This window comes from Staurois parvus, unplaced genomic scaffold, assembly GCF_062004578.1.
Source record: "Staurois parvus isolate SC_StPar_1 unplaced genomic scaffold, SC_StPar_1.0 ptg000019l, whole genome shotgun sequence".
NCBI lineage: Eukaryota > Metazoa > Chordata > Amphibia > Anura > Ranidae > Staurois > Staurois parvus.
This window is the reverse complement of record NW_028317815.1, coordinates 12,950,006-12,973,238: the sequence shown is the minus strand read 5'-3', so window position 1 is coordinate 12,973,238 and position 23,233 is coordinate 12,950,006. Positions and strand designations below refer to the sequence as shown.

The window sequence follows — 23,233 nt, the reverse complement described above, 5'->3', positions numbered from 1 at the left end:
GCAGTATTTCTACTATAGGGCGGTCAAGAAGCGGTTACATAAGCAGTTTGTGTTAAGGCGCTGTGTTACTTTAACTGACAATTGCGAGGTCGTGCAACACTGCAGCAAAATGAAATTTACATTCTTTTTCCCCATGAATTGAGCTTTCTTTTGGTGGTTTTTGATCGCCTGTGCGTTTTTATTTTTTGCGCTATAAAAAAAAAGACAGACAATTTTGAGAAAAAAAAACAATATTTTGGACATTTTGCTATAAAACATGTCCAGTAAAAAAATTTTAAAATCAAATTTCATCAGAAATTTAGGCCAAAACGTATTCTGCGACATGTCTTTGCTAAAAAAAAAAATCCCAATACATCTAAGTGAGTTGGTTTACGTGAAAGTTATAGCATTTACAAATGGTGGTATAGATACTGGATTTTTTTTTTATATACTAATAATATTGGCGATCAGCGACTTATGGCGGCAATCAGTGACTAATGGTTGCGATCAGCGACTTATGGCGGGACTGCAGCGGACATTCTAACACTGGGGGGGAACTGACTTGGGGTCATTGACATCCCCAGTGACACCAATACAGCGATCAGTGCAAAAAAAAAAACACTGACACTGTAATAATGGCACTGGGGAGGAAGGGGTTAACTTTTGGAGACTTTTTGAGGGGAGTGTTTTACTAGGGAGCAGGGGGTGTGTACCTCTCTGTTACACACTGTTCCGGAAAGGCTGTGTCCAGGGATCCCCGAACAGTGTGCTGAAAGCTGACAGGGAGGAGAGCTCCATTGAAAACAATGCAGCCTTCCTCCCCGTCTGTATTTGCCAGCAATCGCCGGACTTCAGCAGGTAATCACCGGCTGGGACTCGGTGATTGACACCCGCGGCCACGATCAGTGGCGTGGGTACGACGGTCACGTGTCTCACGCGCGCCCCCTACCCTGGAATGCAGGATCACGTTTATATACGTGATCCTGACACAGGGGCCGCCTTATAGCAGTATATGCACTGCGGGCAGACCCCTAGTGGTTAATCGCCTCTTCTCAAGAGAGAATAAATTCAGTTTCTCTAATCCTTCCTTATAGCTGATCTCCTCTGTAACAATCATGCACACAGGGAGAGGCGCGGTTCTCCATTTTGCTCCAAACTTCTGCATTTTGGTATTTCTCTTAAATTCCAAATCAGTCTCCCTCCTCCGATGTCCCCCCTCCCTCAGGAATGCGTTCAGCATACCTTGCTAGTCCCTGCCTTTATACAATCCTTTTGCCAAATAAGGTAATTGGCTTGTCCGTTGTAGGAAGATACCAGTTGATTTTGGGTAGAAAAGAGGCTGAGAAGTGAGGACCTTCTGCGTTTTAACATCTAGCAGCCAGAGAGCAAAGGAGAATCTTGCTGTAACAACGAAACTGAGTGTGAGACCAGAAATCCCTTTTTAGCTCATCAGACTTGAAACTGCTTAACCCCAGGCATCTATTTGGCAAGTACGGTGCTTATTTACCTAAACTTCTTTCTGTTATCTGTTTGCTGTGCTGTTGTGCTCTGTATATATATATATATATATATATATATATATATATATATATATATATATATATATATATATATATATTGGTTACATCTTTTTTCTGTAAATATTTCTACTGCACCCTTTTGACCTTTTAGTAATAAATCTTACTTTCTGAAAGTGTTGAACTGTTTCTATAGCCCTTTAATGTGACTTATGAATCCCTGCCGCTGAAGAGCGCTACTATGAGTGTTTAACCCTCTGTATAACCTGTCCGCTGAGATAGCGGTATACCGACGATTAACCAATCATCCTAGTGTATTATTGAGTTTCCTCTTTCTCTATACAAATAGGAGGTGGTGGCAGTGTGAAGGGTTAATTGCGTAATTAACCTGACCCAGTAACAAACACTCCCAGGCTGCAGGTACGTCGATTGTGGTCCAATTAGCTGGAAAATCGGTGTGCAGGGTGCAGCTGGGCTAGATTGGCTAGTCCTTTGGTCACGAGTTGGTGAGAAGGTCAGGGGTCTGACGCCGCACCCGTCACATCCTCCATGCCTCTTATCAGTTTGGTTGCCCTTCTCTGTACTTTCTCCAGGTCCCCAATGTCCTTTTTGTGAATTGGTGCCCAAAACTGAACTGCATATTCCAGATGAGGTTTTACTAATGATTTGTACAGGGGTAAAATGATAACTCTCTCTCTGGAGTCTATACCTCTTTTAATACAAGAGAGGATTTTGCTCGCTTTAGAAACCGCAGCTTGGCATTGCATGCTGTTATTAAGCTTGTGATCTACCAGAACGCCCAGATCCTTCTCCACCATTGATTCCCCCAGTTGTACTCCCCCTAGTATGTATGATGCATGCGTATTCTTAGCCCCCAAGTGCATCACCCTACATTTATCAACATTAAACCTCATTTGCCACATAGTTGCCCAATTAAACAGTGCATTGAGGTCAGCTTGTAAATTGAAGACAGCCTGTAAGGACGTTATTCCAGTGCACAGCTTGGTGTCATTTGCAAAGACTGAAATGGTATTTTTAATCCCAGATCCTATATCGTTTATCAATATATTAAAAACTTTCCCTTCATGTCAGTGTCCTCAGAACCCTTTACAGCAAATTTCCCTCTTCCAAGTTCCACTTTACACAGCAGGGCAGAGAGTAGAAGGTTCGTTAGGTCTGGATGACCAGCAGGAGCCCAACATTTCATGTCCTAGCAATCAATCACTCACTGGTTAGCTTGAAAAGTTAGGTATCTCCCACCCTCTGCTCAGACCTGCTGTGCCTCCTGCCCTCTGCCCTGCTGTGAGGATGCTAGTAGCAGGAAGAAGAGAGGACACCCAAGTTGTTAAGTGGCACAACCATGTTTTGGATAGGATTAACACTACAGTTTGAACAACAGCCACCATTCATCTGAAAAACTTTAGGTGTATGCTGTGATCTATAGTTGTTTGATGTATATCTTAGAATATTAGATGCCAATAGCTGGATGATAGATGGCATGTTTAGGGAGACATTCATTCCGTGAATTAAGCAACTGTTCCCTTTTTTTTTTATTAAAAAATAGCTTTTCCAAAAGAGTTTTTAAGGAGTAATATAACATACTGACACCTCGAAAATATTCCATTTGGCAAATGTGTTTAGTATCAAATAATGGGTATCCTGGGATCTAGTGGTGGGATTCAGTTGTATTTCACTACATTACTTGTAAATTTCAAAATGAATGGTGCAAGATTCCTGGTTGATTCAGAGTAGATTTATCCTTGTGATTAACAAATATTGATTAAAAATAATGATTTTCATGTGTTTTTATTTGTGTTTTGTCTTTGTCATTTCTGTGTATTAGTTCTGTAGGCTCCCAGAACCTTCCTTCTCCTAAATGGCAGAACTGTAAAAAAGCATTAGTAGAAAAAATCCCATCATAATATGGTGTTACATGTGACTCTGATGATACCTTGGATGCGACTATATAAATTAACAGTACTATCAACTTGATGAAAAATACAGTTTAAGCCTGCTATGGATGGATCGAAAGTTGTCAGGTTCAGCAGGGACTGGCCAACCTTCAATCCATGTGTGGGCAGGCAGGTTGTACTGAAGTAGATCCTTTAATATTGACGTCGGTACAAGAAGCCTGTTGGGTTTTCTTCTTTCAGTCACTGCGAGCGGCTAGAGCTGCAGGCAGTGATCATTTTATTCTGATGGCTGGGAAACTCCTGCTGTCAGAATACAGTAGTTCTATGGGAGGGATTCCCCCATCAACACATTGAATCGAGCAATTTTCTTTCCTGTAACCAGTGGTGTATTTTGTTTTTGAGCTGCCCTAGGCAACACAAAAATCATCCCCCCCCTCCAAATAAAAAAAAACAAAAAAAAAGAGGGGGGCGAGAGAGAGAGAAAGCAGTTATCCATCCCTGGAGCCACAGACAGAGATGTATTCTTCCAGCAATCACCTGCACCTCTCTGGAATGAAAGCAGCCAGCCATCCCCAGTGTTGCCCTTGTGTGGGAACAAGAGTTAGCCTCTACCTACACCCTCCAGAAGCCCGCAGCCTCTCTTGGATTCCATGGCAGATCTGTGTTATCTGGTCGCCATCTTCTGTCACCTGCCAATCTATCGGGGGTCGGCGTCAACCCCCTGAAAAATGCCATCCAAGGCATATGCCTTGTTTGCTTTGTTGCCTGTAACTCGTGGTTGCAGAAAAAAAAATTGCTTAATGTATGGCCTGCTTCAGTTGGCCATAATGTACACCATATCAATGCCGTACAAAGTAAACTCTGTGCTTGTATCCCAGCCAATTATTGTAATTATCAATTTAAAAAGAATGATTTTCATGTATTTTTCTTTGCTGTTATTATCACCATGGGTTACCAGATCATTACTTACAAAAAATGTGAAGCAGTATTTTGGGTAACTAACGTGTGATATTTGCCATGTTATTGAACTGCCAACCATTTTAGTAAGATAAATGTCTCTATTGTCATTTTCAAAGAGCACAGTACAGTATACATTATCCCAAGAAGAACATGTAGCTAGCAAGAAACAATGGAAGCCAATTATACAGTCTTGAATGTTCTTAATTCTTAATGTGTGATTATAATAATTTCAGATACAAACCTAGAAGTCTAAAATACAATCTTATAATTATTAGAAGCCTCTAGCATGATTCCTGACATCATATGCTGTGCTTCTAAATTAATGTATAGCAGGATTGTATTTTTATTTTCCCTCTGATGACATTTAAATCTGTTTTTATTTCCACTGGTTTGCTTCCTTTATACGCTTTCCTGTTTTAATACCATCATAAGTTCACATTGTGGTACAAGTAGTTTGTTATAAGTTTCAACTGTAGCTGACATTTAACCTTGTTCTTTGCTCAGAAGAAATGGGGGGGCAGACATGGGCATCATTTCACCATAATCCTCAGTAACATGGACTATGCTGTCATTAGATATATCTCTTTTCTGGCTGGGTAGAAATATCCAGTTGTAACATTGAATTAGAGATAAATCAAGTATGAAAACCCCTTTGGTTAGATAGAGTTAACCTTTCCCCGTCGTGTGACACCACGAAAGCTTCATCTCGGCGTTGTCTCCTCCAATCACTTCAGCCTTGGAATATTGCCAGTAGATTATTTTTTCTGTGTCTTTGACCTGTTTGATTATATTTTAAATAAAATAACAACCATGTTGTACCAAGAGAGGTTATTTGTTGTAAGCAGTCACAATTTATTAAATAAATGTATTTCCCATTGTATGGATATGATGTTTCTGTTAGTGCAGCATTAATAATTCACTGTATCAATACAGATTTTTTTTTGGTGAAATCAGTAAACTTAGATTATGAAATTAATATGGCATGGCATTATGTAGACATTAATGATGCTGTCTACATATTTAAAGCCAGCATTAATCATATTGTGTCTAAATGTGACAGACATTTTACTGGAAATTCATTTCAACTACAAATATAGCGTGTCTAATAACTACAGTATTAGACATTATAAGTGTACTGTTTATATTTTGTTATATGTGTGACTGTATTTACATATGGCCTTGAGCCATTCATTGGCAACAATTATGGCAAATAAAGTTAAATACATTTGTATGACCTTCATTTGTGTAAAAATACATTGGGGAGATTTGCTAGAACTGGTGTACACAGAATATGGTGCAGCTGTGCATAGAAACCAATCAGCTTTTACCTTCAGCTTGTTCAACTAAGCTTTGACAATAAAACCTGGAAGCTGATTGGTTACTATCCACAGCTGAAGCAGATTTAGTAAATCTACCCCATTGAATACCACAGTGTACTGTGCTAGGAACTCCCAGGCTGGTATCACTATACCACACCTTTTTCAATATGTACAGTATTTGTTACAAGAAAGTGGATTCTTCATCGGGAAAATAAGAGCATGCCTTTAAAAGTAATCCATGCCGCCACTTCATCTTTTTTTTTTTCAGTGAGTTCATGTTTTAGGAAACAATCATTTTTCTGTTATACAGTTTCTAAAATACTATGGAAACTATATATATGTGAAAATTTGCTAACAAACCCCAGAATAGAGATCATGACCATCAGGCATAATTCTTCTATAAACATTACAGTGTATAGATTAATCAGTGAGCCCTGTGTCTGTTGGAAGTTCTCTCCACCATTGTAGGAATATTGCTATCTTCATAATTAACTAAAATAAGTTAATTTAAAATATAACCTAAACTATCTAAACTGAACAAAAGTCTGACAAATTATAGGGTCTGCCGAAACTGATATTTAGTTTATTTGCAAAATGTTTAGCGTTGATTTATGTGTTTACATTAAGCATGTTATCACAGTTTATGAGTAATTAGTTATTTAAAATATCAACTCAGTTTCACAGTGTAACATCTTTGCAACTGATTTACCTAATTAAATAATATTACATATATAATGTTACCTGATTGGACCACAGGATGGATTAATGAGATGACTTTTATGTTTGTTGTTCATCTTAAAACACCCAGAGGTTTTTTTTTTTAAATATGATTTGTAGAATTTAGGGGGAATAAGTGTACTATAGAGAAGACTATCAAGCAGTAATGCAGAGAACCAAAAGAAAAGTGCACCAGCAAAGAGATCTAGGATGCTAAAAGAGTGATTATCTTGGGATTAAAAATATCTATTAGGTGACTTTTGGGAAAGTAATTCACACTGGTTCTTTATTCTAGATGATAGACACCCAATACCTTTAATTAATATGGGTTTGGAATATCCTTATTCCAAATGTTTGGTTCATGGGATTGGAGTTTTCAGTAAAAACAAGTGAATTTTAATTGTATTACTGAAAGGATCATTGGTGTGGTTTATTTTGTCCTGGAGATTTACAGCACCTATCTAAAATGGATTTTTGTTTAGTTCTGCAGGCTACTAGTACCTTCCTACACTTTGGCATTGATAGAAATGTAAAAAGCATTAGTAGAATAAAGCCCATCATAATATGAAGTATTACAAGTGGCTCTGATGATACATTGGATATGACTGTATACCAACTTTTGAACAATGAAAAATAAAGCTAATGCCTGCTATAGATGGATCAAAATATGACTGGTTCAGCAAGGACTGGACAATTTTTAATCTATGTATGGGCAGCCTGGTTGTACTAAAGTCGATCCTAGTATAACCAGCTTGTTGAGGTTTTTTTCATTCGATCACTGCCAGCAGCTATACATTCTGATGGCTGGGAAATTTCCTGCTCTGGGGGAGGGATTCCCCCATCAACACTGAATGTGTTGACAGGGGAATCAAGCAATTTTATTTCCTTTAACCTGTGGTTGCAGAAAAGAAAATTGTTTAATGTCTGGCCTGCTTCTGTTGGACATAATGTATACCATACCAATGTCCTACAAAGTAAACTCTGTGCTTGTATCCCAGAAAATCAATGTAATTATCACTTTATCAACAACTGAATACATACTGTACATATATATATCATGTGGCATACTCTTTCTGTAGAGTGAAATGTTGTATCCTCAGCTACTCAAAGAATATTGGATTTTACTGTAATGGGATAGGTAGTGTGTAAGTTGAAAATTGTGTACCCCACTGATGTTAATCTCCTTCATTTTCTACAGGACTTTCTTGGACAGATGTTTTGCACTTTGGGTGAAATAGTTGGATCTCAAGGAAGTCATCTCGAAAAGTCTGTAACGTATGTATTAAATAGCATTTTTTTCTTAAAATAGTTTCTTGTGAAATTAGGCTTGTGACTATTGATTGTTATTCAACTGCTTGATTGTGATACAAAAAAATAGGGGTTATCTATATGGAAATATCTTAGCAGTGATGAAAAAGCAAATGCAGTTTTTTAGTTCTTTATTAAGACATTTAAATGCACCTCTTTAGTAAGTTCACAAAAGGCTTCAATGTCAAATATCACTGTTAAAATATCACTACTGTAATCCCTTTTTGAAAGGTGTTATTCATAAATGGCAAAGCATGGGTTTGGTGCTCAGTCATCAAGCACTGCATTATAGGAGTATTTTGTTTTCATGGTACGTGGAAGAGGCAGATAGTAGAATCATTCATAAGCACTAAATATCTTCATATCAGGTATAAATGAAAGGTTTCACATCCAGGGTAAATTAATAAAAATGGGACAAAAGTTGAGCTTCCCACCACATAGCCAGATTGTTTAATTGTAATTTTATAATCTTGGATCTAATTTTCTTTGCTAAAATCAGCTTCTGTGTTTTCTTGCCTGGGCATTCATGTGATTGTAAACCCTCACCTTGTAAAACAAACCATTCAGTTTAATATAGAAATGAAAGGCAAAATATATGTGTATAGATATAAAAACATTAAAATAAACACATTTTCTCCACTTTTTATAAGTGATCAGATTCCCTCTGTTCTCAGCTGCATAAAAGCTATGGGAAGAGAAACAGTAGCACACTGGTCTTTCCAGTGAAAGACTGTGTGTGTGTGTGTGTGTGTGTGTGTGTGTGTGTGTGTGTGTGTTGGGGGGTGTTAGCACCATTGTAACCATTGGAGGAGAGCACACTGAGTTCCCAGCATAGCTAGAGAATTGACCACATTGTGTTCTCCTGCCTATTGTAGTCAGTTTTTAATAGGAAAGCAGAGGGACTGGCTGGAACACCTAGGAATTCACACAAAGGAAGCAACACAAAGAGAACAGCATACTTTCTCATACAAGTACATAGTACAGCAAGCACATATCAGGAATATGACATGTTGGGTTTACATACCCTTTTAATTAGAGCAATTGCTATTTGTAATAGAAGACCAGAGCATAACAAACACCAAGAATGTAGAAGTGGAATTTATCAGTGAAGAAGTTGTTCTGAGGGAGGCACAAATGTTTTGGAATTTGGAGGCTATTTGGCAATTATAACTATGTTGCATAGTATGGGTCATTGAATAAAGCTAACACAGACCAGCTGTTTTTTCTGGCTGTATGTATTTCTCAAGAGCATACTGTGTGTTTGGATCTTCAGTGGTTCTTCTGTTCAATTACATAATGAAGAACTGTTTTAGAAGTCTAATGACATCAATTCTGTTAGCTACCCTTCTCATTTTACTTGTCATTTTAGTGTATCTAACTAACTGTAATGTGTCATAGGAATTAATCTGTGTGTGTTTAACCTGCAATTCCTGGCATCATCCCCAAACTCCATGTGTAGGAAACCTAATTAGCTCTTAAACAAATCTGCTGCTACTTTCCAATAGAAGCACAGACTTTATTTTGTTTTGCCATGAAATATGCTGTGTAAGAGCAGTTTCTTCAGTACGTTTTTAAGCATTTGGAAGTACAGTACTTGTCTGTTATGAAAGGGGGTATTGGTGATGACAACCTTAGTAAGCATTTCCATAGCAGTATTTGTTTATACAGTGGAATTTTTCCAAGGTGGTTTGCCTTTTCCAGTGTACAACATGATATAAATGTTTGCCTGACCTGGTTGCTGTGGATTACTACACTGGGCACACCCTTATTGCTGTTTGTACCTCTTTATTGAATAAACTTGTGTCACATTAATAAAGTTCTTATAAATCCAGTCACTAAAATCCCATATAAGTCTTTAAAGCCTAAGTTTGCCTAAAAAATTACAAAAGAGACATTAGTTACCTTCAGTATAATGTGTCTTTTTTGCTTCTGTCTGCTAGTTCAGTGGTATTCGTTTTTCTCTGATGCATCCAATCTTGCCCCTGCAATCTCCCAGTGTGGCGGGGGTTAATAACACTGAGTTGCTGTCACAGACATTCATCAAGATTGCCCAACTATGTCCACCCTTTCCACCCAGTTTCTCCATTTATAGAAGTTGTACTATAACTTTTATAAATCAAAATCGATCAATAAATGGAGGAAATACAGATGATTTAAATGTCGTCTCCCTCCATTCATAGATCATGTTTTGTTTATAGAAGTCATAGTATGGCTTCTGTGAATGGAGAAGCTTGGCAGAAAGGGCAGGCATGGTAAAACACTCTTGATGAGTGTCTGTGATAGCTCCTCAGTAATGGTAACCCCCACTGCATGAGAAGATTATGTTGGTGGGGGTGGGGGGCATCAGAGGAGAAAGATTGCTACTGAACTAGATGACAGAGGCACAATGGGCACATCACACCAAAGGTAAATAATTTCCCTTGTGCTTATTTTGATTTCTTTGTTTTTAGGTGGACTTAGTCATGATCCTGGTATCAAAATGTGCAGCTTGTGATGCACTTTACTGTTAAAGTGATCCAAGCAGCTCTACATCACACAGAAGGGGGCCTCCCCCTCCTGCCACCACCTGCCAGCATTCCCAGGCTCTGCCATTCCACCAGAGAGGTTGGGACCATCACACATGGTGGGCTCAGCTGCAGACAGAGAAGAAGAAGAAACATCTGTTCCTCCCCTTCCTCTGTGACAAACGATACTGGAAGCAAAGATGGCTTTTTCACTTTTGGTTCTGGTTTGTTTACTAGCTATTACTGCAAATATTGTGTGACATAAAATTGTTTTAATGGCCACCATTTTATTCTCCAGGGCCTCTGCCTTCAGAGAATATATAAAGTTTGGGTGTTCTGAGTAAATTTCTAACAAAAAATACTGGTTTTAACATGTATGTGAGAAATGTTAGAATTGGCCTGGGCAGAAAGTGGTTAAAGCAGAACTTCACCTTAAAATGGAAATTCCACTGAAACTCGATTTTTCCTCCCATCTTTCACTTTTGACCCTATTTTTTAAGGAGTGACTACCTATTTCTAGCAAGTACCAGCTCCCCCTCCATCTCCCCATACCAGCTCCCTTTCCATAAAAATCAGCAGCTACAAATACTGTTTTACAGTATACTTTTAATTTCTTAAAAACTGACCGAAGAACCACTTTAAGTCTAGAAAGGATAAGTTCACCTTTGGGAATGTGTTAAATGTTCCATCCGTTTTTAGGGTGGAACGTGTAACATGTTCCCAATCCTGCAACTGCCTCCCAATCCCCCCCTCCTTGTGACAGCAGTACGGGGTGAGCTCCACTCACACAGCCACATCATTCATTCAGAGTGCGCTGTGAGCACCGTGGTAGTTCATTGAGTCTTCCTGTCAGATGTGTCGGCATGGGATGTATGAGCAAGCAGATAAACTGGCAGGTCTGCAGGAGACCTGCATGGCATCAGCGATCTTCTGATTGATGGTGCAGTGCTTTATAGGCTCCTACTACAAAAAAATGATAAATTCACATTAGAATGTGTAATGTGTTCAGTGTAAAGTTGGGTTTAGTTTGGAATGTTTGTGTGGTGGATTTATTAGTGGTCTGTATTGTGATGCTTTTCTATGGTATGTGTCAGTTGAAAAAAAAATCATATTTTATTTGTTGAAAATGTTTTCATTTTTCTGACAAACACACATAACATGGAAAAACATGACAATACAGAACAAACCAAATCCACCAAACAAAAATACCAGTAAATCCAATTTTACATATTTAACACATTGCACATTCTAATCTATACAATTCATCTGTTCTTCTGGGCTAAATGGTCCACTGTTCTAATGTCAAATTTAAATTGAGTAGCATTATACATTCTGCCACTGTTAGTGGATGTGGCAAAATCCACTTTTATTTAATCAGATTTCTACTAAATCCCAATCTCAGATTACCTTGGTTTTCTGAAACCTCTAGATTCTCCAAAATACATATATGTTGATTACATGCAACATGTGTTTTAAAAACAGTGCTACTATATGAAATATTATCTTTTTAATATCTTGTCAACTTAGAACATCTAGTACAATTTTCCTCCATATAACATGTTTAAAGATGCAGTCAATTATTCTGAAAATATTCTTTGCAGTCTACATCAGTTAATTATGATGTACAGTACATATAATACTTGAGACGTCCAGATTGTGTTAATCAGATTGGATCTGCATCTATAGACAATTACACCATGAATTATACTGTGCCTGGAATTTAATGATCCATGGATCCAAATTTAAAGGAGAAGTACAGCCAAAGCTCTTTTAGCTGTACTTCTCCTGTGGATCACAGGAGTGCAGTTCGTTCTGCACTCCTGTGACCTGTTTTCAGCTGACAACATGCTGAAGCCCACTGTCAGCTGACCTCACTCAGCTGGTCCAGGCTGGGGAAAGATCCTGACTTTAAAGTCAGGATCCACCACAGAGTCTGGAGCCGTACCTCTCTTAGTCTCTCAGCGAGCCTCCACAGCCCAGCACTTCAGTGAGTGTGTAGGAGGGGGTTAGCAGATATCAGTAACTGACAGTCACCGCTCCCTGCTCACAGCGGCTTTGAGAACTCGGCGATCAGCGATCATGTGATCACTGCGTTCTCACCCTTAAAGCTGGCAGGCCGATACTGCATCCATCTAGGTAAGTAAAATAATCGGGGGGGGGAGGGGAAACCCCCACACTTCTCTTTTAATATAGTGTATATCTGAGGATTTATAGAAGATATCAATCCTAAATATTTAAAAGTGATAAACATTATAAAAAATGTGGCAAAGCTGGGTAGATTGGATTTAAGTTCATCAGCAGAAAGCAATACATACTTATACCAAGTTATTAATAATCCTGATAAATTAATTATATGTTTAGCACATTTTAACGTCTACTGTAAGCAAGGATTTTGGTTAGTACAAATCTAGATGTATCGTATCCTGATCTGGATTCAATATAGCCCCCAGAATTCCTTATAGGGGCTGGTAAAACATTGAGCGCAAAATATGTGTTGAAAGGGTCTTAATATTAGCTTTCCTAGCTGTTCTAAAGTAAAAGGTTAATTTAAGTAATCGATATCCCCAATGCCAAAACTGACAGTGTTATCTGTTCTGAATAGTTTCTTCATCTGAGTATGCGCTTTTAGAGGCATGTACATTGCTCTATTACAGTCTTATGAATCTGTGGTACAATCAGCGGTGGACTGACCATTCAAGCACTGCCCAAGGGCCCGGGGTCAGTAGGGGGCCCCATGAAATACCCCTGGTACCTTTTAGAGGCTTTTTTGGGTGTACTTTGAGTGTGGTCAAGGACACAGGGGCCCCATGATCCCCTATTGCCCGGGGGCCCCATGAGTTGTCAGTCCACCCCTGGGTACAATTTTAGGAAAGCCAACTGATAAATCTATCCTTGACAAAGTGGTATGTGTTTAACCACTTGCCTTCTAGAGGATTTACCCCCCTCCCTGACCAGACCATTTTTTGCCATACAGCACTGCATTACTTTAACTGACAATTGCACTGTCATGCAATGCTCTACATAAATGAAATTCATGTCCTTTTTTTCCCACAAATAAATTTTTTTTTGGTGGTTTTATGATCACCTCTGCTTTTTTTTTTTTGCTCTATAAACAAAAAACGACTGGCAATTTAAACAAAAAAATATTTTTTACTTTTTTTTCTTTACATATCCAGTAAAAAAAATTAGAAAAATCAAATTTCGCCATAAATTTAGGCCAAAATGTATTCTGCTAATTGGTTTACGTGAATGTTATAGCATCTACAAATGGTGGTATATATACTGGAATTTTTATTTTTTTATACTAGTAATGGCGGCGCTCAGCGACTTATAGCAGGACTGCGGGACTTCAGCGGGCATTCTGACCCTGGGTGGGAACTGGCTAACTGCCACTGACATCCCAATGACACTAATACAGTGATCAGTGCTAATAAAAAGCACTGACACTGTACTAATGACATTGGGCAGGAAGGGGTTAACATCTGGGGCAATCAAAGGGTTAACTGTGTGCTATTTTACTGTATGTGCTATGTGTTACTAGAAAAACATGCTGTTGTGTAGTTCTCTGCTGTGCAGAGAACTACACAGCAGCATGTTATTGCTGTCAGGAGAGAGACCTGTGTTGTTTTAGGTCTCTCTCGTGTCACTGTTTCTCGGCGCTTGCCGGAAGCCAGCAGGGAATCTCTGTCTGGGACCCAGTGATCGACATCTGTAGCCACCAATGGTGGTACGGGTAAGAAAGCTCACTTGCGCCCGCTACCTGGAAATGCGAAATCATGTATATTTTCGTGAGTTTGCGCAGCCCTGCCGCCCTGTAGCAGTATTTCTACTATAGGGCGACGGGGAAGCAGTTAAGAGAAACAAGATATATTTTCGCCCTTTTATGGTATATCATGCACCAAAGCTCTTGCAGTAACTTGCCAAAAAAAGAGAGACTAGGAAATTGTACTCCAGGATGAGGATGACTATTCCATTTCAGGCGTTATAAAGTTGTTAAAGTCACCTACTATAATATGATTATGCTTATCTGAAACATATTTAGGAAATTGCATCACTTTATAAGAATTTGGTGGCGGAATATAAATATTACAAATTTTAAAGTCCGTGCAAAGCAGTGAACCATGTATAAATGCATATTTACGTTTTGACTTCAACCCTTTTCTGAATACCAGTGAACTGTACCAGGCTATGTATAAGTATGCTAACACCAATTTAAAAGTAAAAAATAGAAAGAATGTATACTTTGAGTATACTTAGACCTTTGTAGATACCTCTCTGTATCTGACGAACAATTTGTCAGATAGAGAGACCAGAAAGGAAAGAAAAGGAAAAATAAAAAGAAGCACCAACACTTAAATAAGGGGGGGGGAATGAATTAGTGATTGATCTCTATTCTACACATTCTGTACTCCCTAGTCCCACAAGTGGGACAGTATATGGTCAGTAATACCCACCAGGTGCAATATTATTCCAGCCAATGATTTCATAAGAATGTTTCATTATTATCAATCAATGATGTTGCATTGGCTGGCATAACAAAATAGTGGTTTTCTCCACTAGCAATAGTCCTTAGCCAAGCAGAGTAAAACAACACATGACAATTTAGTGTTTGCAAATACTTTTTCATTCCCTGGAACATCTTTGCACTTCTGCAAAAAGTTTAAAATAGTGATATCTTGACCAATCTGAAAAATACCTCAGTATCTGGACACCTTAGATCCTTTATAAATTATCTAGCATCAGACTCCCAGACTCCTTAGATATAGGTTAAGAGCGTAAATCTTCACTTAGCCCGCCGCCCTCCAACACGCACACACTTTTTTTTATACTTTCCCTCTTCTTGTTTCCCCTTCTCCAGCTTTTTCCCTATAGCCAGGCCCCATTTTCTATTTATTGTCCCCTTTCTCTTATCACCTCACAATGTTCCTTTGTTATATGCTTCCCTCCGCCCTCACACAGCGGGGAAGACTTCACCTTATCTTTTTATATACCCTGTAGACATTTTTTGGCACTGCATGAGTCTATAATATCTTGTTCTGTGTACAATTGCCCCTAAACTAATATGTTCCAGTTTCTCTGTTATGCAGAATGACTTTGCTATATGACTCATGTGATCAAATATTTACCCAGTCCTCTTTTGGTTTAAATAAATATTGAATCTATAAAAAAAAAGTGACATCTTCACACCATTTATTGTAATATCCTCAGGGCAGAGTATTCTCCATAGAGTGATATTCAGTATTTATCCTAATTAATTAATCTGGCCATGATTGATCTTGGCATTCCCCCAGATGAAGGGGGGAGGGCACGTCTTTCCGAAACATAGAGAGAAGTCATCTCTCAATGCATTCAATATATTATCTCCCTCAATCTTTTTTGTAACTCCAGCAATTCTCATGTTATTCTGACACAATCTTTTTTTTCCAATGTTTTCCATTTTATTGGTATTAGCACTGGTCTTTTTGCTTAAGATGATGCATAGCTTGTTTTATAGGATAAACCACATTGTCAGTGTCACACAATCTTTCTTCCTGAACCCAGTTTCTTTCCCAAAATTTGTAAAAATAATTTTTATAAAAATTTATTTACTTTCAAATTGCATCCATCTGAGGTTTTTTAACTGATTGCTTCACATGCTGACAGGCAAGCTATTCTTGCCTAGCTGCCACCTATTTCCTCTTTTGTGGTTTTACTGTTGTCCAGTATCTGTGCACTGCCCTGTAATCTTATTGGTGTATGCACCTCTTCCCTTGGCTTGTTTTGCACTTCTGCTGATAACCAAAGCATTCTCTTAGATAAGAAAGAAGAGATACAAAACTGGACTGTTCTTCTGCAAGTAGTGCTCCTGCTTAAAGTTCTAGGCTGTGCTGGTACATGTAGTGATCCATTGCAGGGTACTAGGCTGTGTAAATACCAGTAGTGCTCCTCTGCAAGGTAATGGTGCTTTGCTGGTACTAGTAGTGCCTCTGTGCAGGGTAATGGGTTGGGTTGGTACCAGTAGTACTCTTTTACAGTCTGGGTTGCACTGAAAACATAAGAGTTTCTATACAGTGTTTGACTCAGCACAAGATGTTCAAAGCACCTTACGAATCAGGAGCTAACCAGCACATACAAAAGCAGGACCCTTCGGAAGATTTGAATAGATAAAACCCCTTGGTGGTGGCACACACCACCATCCCTCACCCTTCACTTTCTGCTAGAAAGATTTGTAACTTCAATATAGATATATATTTTTTTTTTACTGGGGGGGTAGGTTGTCCTCACTTTCTGTCATTAGAAGGATATTACACAATATTAGGTCATATGCATAGCATGTATACCAGCATTGTGCTTTTTGTAGCATGGGGCTGCAAGATAGTTATGAAAGCTACAGCTATAACATCAATACTGACTCCTGGAATGAAAAGTTCAATATAAATAATGTTTTGGGCTTTTTTTTAACCTAATAATTCAGTTAAACCTGTTTTAGATGGAAAAAATGGGTATTTAAAACAAAACATAATGGCCTGTTAAAAAAATCCATCCATATATCCTCAAGATAAATATTGCTATAATTTTCACACTGACATTAGCGCTGTAGCAGAACTTAACAATGTTTGGGGAAAATACTGTAACTTAAAGACCAGCAAGTTAAACCCCCTTCCTGTTAGGGCCACTTGTCAGTTTTCAGTACTGTAATGCTTGGACAATTACTTGGTCATGTAATATTGTGCTCAAATAATCTTTCATACATATATATTTTTGAGACCGATAAAGGTTTCTTTTGGTGGTATTTAATCCACTGTTTTGTTTTTTAAAAGAAAACAATGGCCACTCACTGGATATGTTTGCTTTTTTAGACCATTCTCTGTAAACCCTAGAGATGGTTGTACGTGTAAATCCCAGTAGATCAGCAGTTTTTGAAATACTCAGACCATCCCACCTGGCACCAACAACCATGCCACGTTTAAAGTCACCTAAATACCCTTTCTTCCCCATTATGATGCTTGGTTTGAACTTTAGCAAGTCATCGTAACAATGTCCAGATGCCTAAATGCATTGAGATGCTGTCATGTGATTGGCTGATTAGCAATTTGTGTTACCAAGCAATTGAATAGGTGTACCTAATAAAGTGGCCACAGATTGTATATGTATGTGTGTGTGTGTGTGTATATATATATATATATATATATATATATATATACTGTATATATATATATTTCCCTTAGTTTCTGTTATAAAACTTCCTTCATAAATTTAGGTCAAGATGTATTCTGCCATGTTTCTTTGTAAAAAAAAAAAGTGTATATTATTTTGATTCTGCTAAAATTACAGTCTACAAACAATGGCATATATAGCTGAAATGTATCAACCCTGATGTTTTCACTGCCTATCTAATTTCTTAAGGCCCAGAAATGCCAGGACATTACAAACAACCCCTCCTTCTTGTAAAATAAAGAAAAAAAACATTTTTTTTTAAACAATTGAATATTTCTAACATACAGTATGGGCATATTGAAAATTTCACCACAAAACATATTCTTCTCCTCTTGAGTATGGGGAGGCCATTTGTGTGAGACTGTTTCAGGGCCAACTGCACAGAGGGGTCCAAAATTCAGCTTTTGAACAGGCATATATTACATATCTAGTTTCTTGACTACCTAAAATATTTTTCAGTAGGATGTACTATACTGCTGGTGCTTGCCTGCTGAAGTTCAGTTAGATGTTCAGTGCTTGGTGTCATAGTTTGCCTCACTCTTTTAGCAGGGACACCTTTATGTTCTGAATCACAGGTGGCTGTTTATGAACCACTAACTACCACATGTGTTTACTCTGAATCTGAATCAGACTGTGAGGTCAGAATTAGAAAGGCCGACTCACTAGTGCACATTTTTTGGACAATTTTGACAGTGACTATAATCCTTCCTGATAACAATACTGATGCTGCTTGACTATCAGGACACCAGCTAGCTAACAGTGGTGCTAGATGACAATAGTTACATACATAGTTACATACAAAGTTAGTCTGGCTGAAAAAAGGCAAAAGTCCATCCAGTTCAACCATATAAAAAAAAAAGTTAAAACCCTACACCCACAATTGATCCAGAGGAAGGCAAAAAACCCAGAAAAGCATGGGAAAAACCTCCTTCCTGATCCCCCGAGAGGCAATCGGATATTTCCTGCATCAACTTTACCTATAAATGTTAGTATCCAGTTATATTCTGTGTATCTAGGAAAGAATCCAGGTCTTTTTGAAAGCAATCCACTGAGCTGGCCAGAACCAACTCTTTTCCTCTAGACGTAAAGAGTGCCCCCTTGTCCTTTGTGATAACCTAAGGATGAATAACTCTACACCGTGTTCACTATATGAACCACTGATGTATTTATACATGTTGATCATGTGCCCCCTAATCTACTCTTCTCAAGAGAGAATACATTCAGTTCCTCTAATCTTTCCTTTTAGCTGAGCTCCTCCATGCCTCTTAGTTTGGTTGCCCTTCTCTGTACTTTCTCCAGTTCCGCAATGTTCTTTTTGTGAATTGGTGCCCAAAATTGAACTGCATATTCCAGATGAGGTCTTACTAATGATTTGTACAGGGGTAATATGATATCTCTCTCTCTGGAGTTTATACCTCTTTTAATACAAGAGAGGATTTTGCTCACTTTAAAAACTGCAGCTTGGCATTGCATGCCATTATTAAGCTTGTAAACTACCAGAACTCCCAGATCCTTCTCCACCATTGATTCCCCCAGTTGTACTCCCCCTAGTATGTATGATGCATGCATATTCTTAACCCCAAGTGCAGAACCTTACATTTATCGACATTAAACCTCATTTGCCACATAGTTGCCCAATTAAACAATGCATTGAGGTCGGCTTGTAAGTTGGAGACATCCTGTAAGGATATTATTCCACTGAAAAGTTTGGTGTCATCTGCAAAGACTGAACTGGTATTTTCAATCCCAGACCCTATATCATTTATAAATATATTAAAAAGTAAGGGTCCCAACACTGAATCTTGGGGTACACCACTAATCACCCTAGACCATTCAGAGTATGAATCATTAACCACTACTCTCCGAATACGATTTTTTAGCCATTTACATACAGATTTTTCCAAGCCTGTAGACTTTACCTTACACAGCCATGTGTGGGGAACTGTGTCAAATGCTTTTGCAGAATCCAAGTATACCACGTCCACCGCCACCCCTCTGTCCAAGGTTTTGCTCACCTCCTCATAAAAATAAATCAGATTTGTTTGACAACTTTTGTCTTTCATGAATCCATGCTGTCTGGTGCTTAAAATATTTTTTTCCAGCAAAAACTCATCTATGTGGTCTTTTAGTAAACTCTTCAGTATCTTCCCAACTATAGAACTAACTGGTCTATAATTACTTGGTAAAGATTTTGATCACTTTTTAAATATAGGCTCCACATTGGCTTTACACAAATCCATTGGTACCAATTGTGCCAGTGGGTGTATGCCATCCGGTCCAGGTGCTCTATTCACCTTTATTCTGTCTAAATATTTTTGGATGATATCAATTGTGAGCCAATGTGAATCATCTTGGGCTGTGTCATTACCATGCGCATTGTGGACAAGAGCTCCCCCATGCTCCTTTGTATACACAGAGCTAAAGAAGGTATTTAATAAATTCGCCTTCTCTTTGTCCCCAGGCCCCCCTCTAGAGTATTTTGTAAAGGGGATACATGCTCAGACCAGACCTTTTTACTATAAATATATGAAGAATTTTGGGGAGTTTGTTCTGCTATTGTTTGCAATGTGTTGTTCGTTTTCAGTTTTTGCCACATTGATTTCCTTTTTACATATTCTATTATATTCTTTGTAATGTTTCAATGATGAAAGTGTTCCTTCATTGTTATATTTAATAAAAGCTCTTTTCTTATTATTTATAGCTTTTTTAACTTTGGCCTTAAGCTACATAGATCTGATTTTTAGCCTTTTAAACTTGTTGCTCATGGGAATATATTTTGCAGAGTGTTCACATACAGTCTTTTTGAAGAACTCCCATTTCTGTGTTGTGTTCATCGATGCCGATATTCCCCCCAGTCTAAGTCTTGGAGAGTAGCTCTCAGCCTTAGAAAATTAGCTCTCTTAAAGTTCAGCATTTTTATTTTTCCCGTGTGTGCTTGTTGTTTACAGCTAACAATAAATGCAATCATGTTATGGTCACTGCTACCCAGATGTTCTTTTATATGGACATTAGTAATAAGCTCTGCATAGTTTGAGATTACCAGGTCCAGCAGAGCATCTTTCCTAGTTGGGGGTTTCTATGAATTGTACCAAAAATTGTCCTTTAGTAGGTTTATACATTTTTGCCCTTTAACTGTTCCTGCAGTGCCATTATTCCAGTCAGTTTCTGGGTAGTTAAAATCCCCCATTATTATCGCTGTCCCAGCCTTTGCAGCCCTTTCGATCTATTCAAGGAGCTGAGTCTCCACCTCATTAACACTGGGTGGCCTGCAACAAACTGCAATGATAACCTTTGTAGTACGCACTCTCATGTGCAGTTCCACCCATAATGCTTCAGCCTCATCACATTCTCCATCAACTAGGTCCTCTTTCACACTCGCTCTGAGATCACTTCTCACATAGAGGCAAACACCACCATGTTTCCTTTTTATCCTGTCTTGCCAAAAGAGAACATAGCTAGGAGCATCAATGGCCCAGTCATGTGAATGATGAAGTGAAGATTCAGCAGTACCAATTAAATCATAGCTATCTTCATGCACCAAAGCTTCTAACTCACCTATTGTGCTTGGCAGACTTTTGGCAATGGCGAATAAACACTTTAATGCATTGACACATGTAGTTTGCATACTTGTTATTGTTGTACAATTGGTACCAGTTCCAATGGTTGTTTGTAACACGGGAACCTTCTTATCACCTGCCATAGCCCCCCCCCCATCTTTCCCCATTCCACCCACCAATAAGACCTGTCTGATTTGTCTGCCCCAATATAATCTAATTCTCCCTCCCCCCTCGATCCTAGTTTAAATACTCCTCCAGCGGTCCCATAAACCTCTCCCCCAGCACAGCAGACCCCCTTCCATTTATGTGCAAACCATCTCTAGCATATAGGTTGCACTCTAATGAAAAGTCAGCCCAGTGCTCTAAAAACCCAAATCCTTCCCTCTTACACCAGGTCTTTAGCCATGCATTGAGATCTCTAATCTCCCCGTGTCTTTCCTGAGTTGCACATGGCACAGGTAATATTTCAGAAAATATCACCTTGGAGGTCCTTCCCTTCAACTTGCAGCCTAGTTCTTTAAATTGATTCTTATAGAGCCTCCACCTTCAGTGTATTTTGTCATTAGTTCCAACATGGACCAAGACAACTGTGTCATGCCTAGCCCCTCCCAGACATTTATCAACTCGGTCCACCACATGCCGAACCCTGTCACCAGGGAGACAGCAAACCATTCGGTTGAGGTGATAATGGATAATATGGCTGGTAATCGTGGTATGCCTGGTATGGCTGGTAATCGGTTTGCTGGTGCTGTCTTACGCTAGCACTGATGACATTGTACTGGTATTCCAGTGATCATGACACTGTAGCTGGCTAACACTGGCTCTCATCACACTGGCACTTGTGAAACTGCAATCAGAGCACTGCTTTTGGCTTCTCAGACCCTGGTGACACTGGCACTTGTATGGTTAGCCATAAGGGCAATGTTACTGGCTTCACTGGTTCTAATGTGGCAGTGATCATTACATTTTATCTGGCTTACACTATTACTGACCATGCTAGTGAATAAAACCCCAACTGATGGCTATACTGGCACTGGTCTGGCCAGCAAGCAGGAACACTGGCTCCGATGGGGCAGCAATCATAACACTTTAGCTGTCTTGCTAGGGAATAAAACCCCAATTGATGGCTATGCTGGCATGGTGTGGCCAGCAATCAGGAGCAGCTTTTTCTGGCTGAATTGATCTGGTGACACTATTCTGGCTGCACTAGTCTGACAGCACTGACAATGGTGTGTCAACAATCAGGGATGTTGTGGCTGGCTGTACTGGTTTGGTGATACTGAGACTTGTGTAGTGGCAATCAGGGACACTGTGGCTGACTTGCACTGGTTTATAGACACTGACACTTATGTGGCTAGCAATCACTGACACTGTGGTTGGCCTACACTGTTACATCAACATTAGCACTGGTCTGGACAGCAATTAGGATACTGAGGCTGTCTGGTAACACTGTGCTGGTATAACTAGCAATCAGGGACACTATGGCTGTCTCTGGTGACACTATAAATAATATTGGCATCCATACCCAGGAACACTGTTTCTTCTCACAGTCAATCCGTGTGTGAGAAGTAAAGTGGTGATTGCTATGATTAATCACAGTGATCATGTGTTACAGGGCCAATTTCATTGGCTCTATATCCTCGTTTGTGATCTGCAGTATTTGATGGAAAGTGAATACAAAGCCTGCTTGTGTGAATGCTAGAGGGAATGCATGAGCACCCTTAGGAATCATTTGTCCATCCATTTTTATATAATGGCCGAATGGCAAGTAGTTAATCCAGTAGCAGGACTTGTTTGCAAAGTATGTGTCTGCAGATTTGTTCCCCTTGCACCCCTCCAAACAATATGCTAAATGCAACGTTCTAATCCACATGACAAATCCTAGACTGGAAGGTTTATCAGGTCCTGGACATTGTATTGTGGTATGGGGGCCGGGGCATGTATGTTTTCAAATACCAAGAAATGGAGACATGGCAGGAGTGCTCCAGACAGTGATGAAGTGCAAGATGTAAATGAGCCGGTGCCATCAACTTTAAGCTGCTACGTTTCTAATAATTTTACCTCCCCTATGGATTCTAAGTAAGTGCCATTCATGGAATGATAATTTCTCAAATATTTGATCATAATTAGCAAGTGTGCTGAATCCTACAGGACAGCCCCTGGATTTTAGACACTTCTGTGCAGGGTCCACAGAATCCAAAATGCTGTTCAAAGTGGCAGCAGAGTACTGAGGGATGGAACATGGGAATGCAGGCCCACTAA

General features: G+C 39.0%; 1 protein-coding gene across 1 annotated transcript in view; it reads left to right on the top strand.

The window, feature by feature from the left end:
* The window catches only part of CPNE8 (copine 8), a 325,161-nt gene that overhangs the window by 177,038 nt on the left and 124,890 nt on the right, over positions 1-23,233 (top strand). Inside the window, exon 6 of the mRNA XM_089684926.1 lies at positions 7,604-7,680. Within this exon, the coding sequence (XP_089541052.1) occupies positions 7,604-7,680 (77 nt within the window). The remainder of the gene's footprint in view (positions 1-7,603; positions 7,681-23,233) is intronic.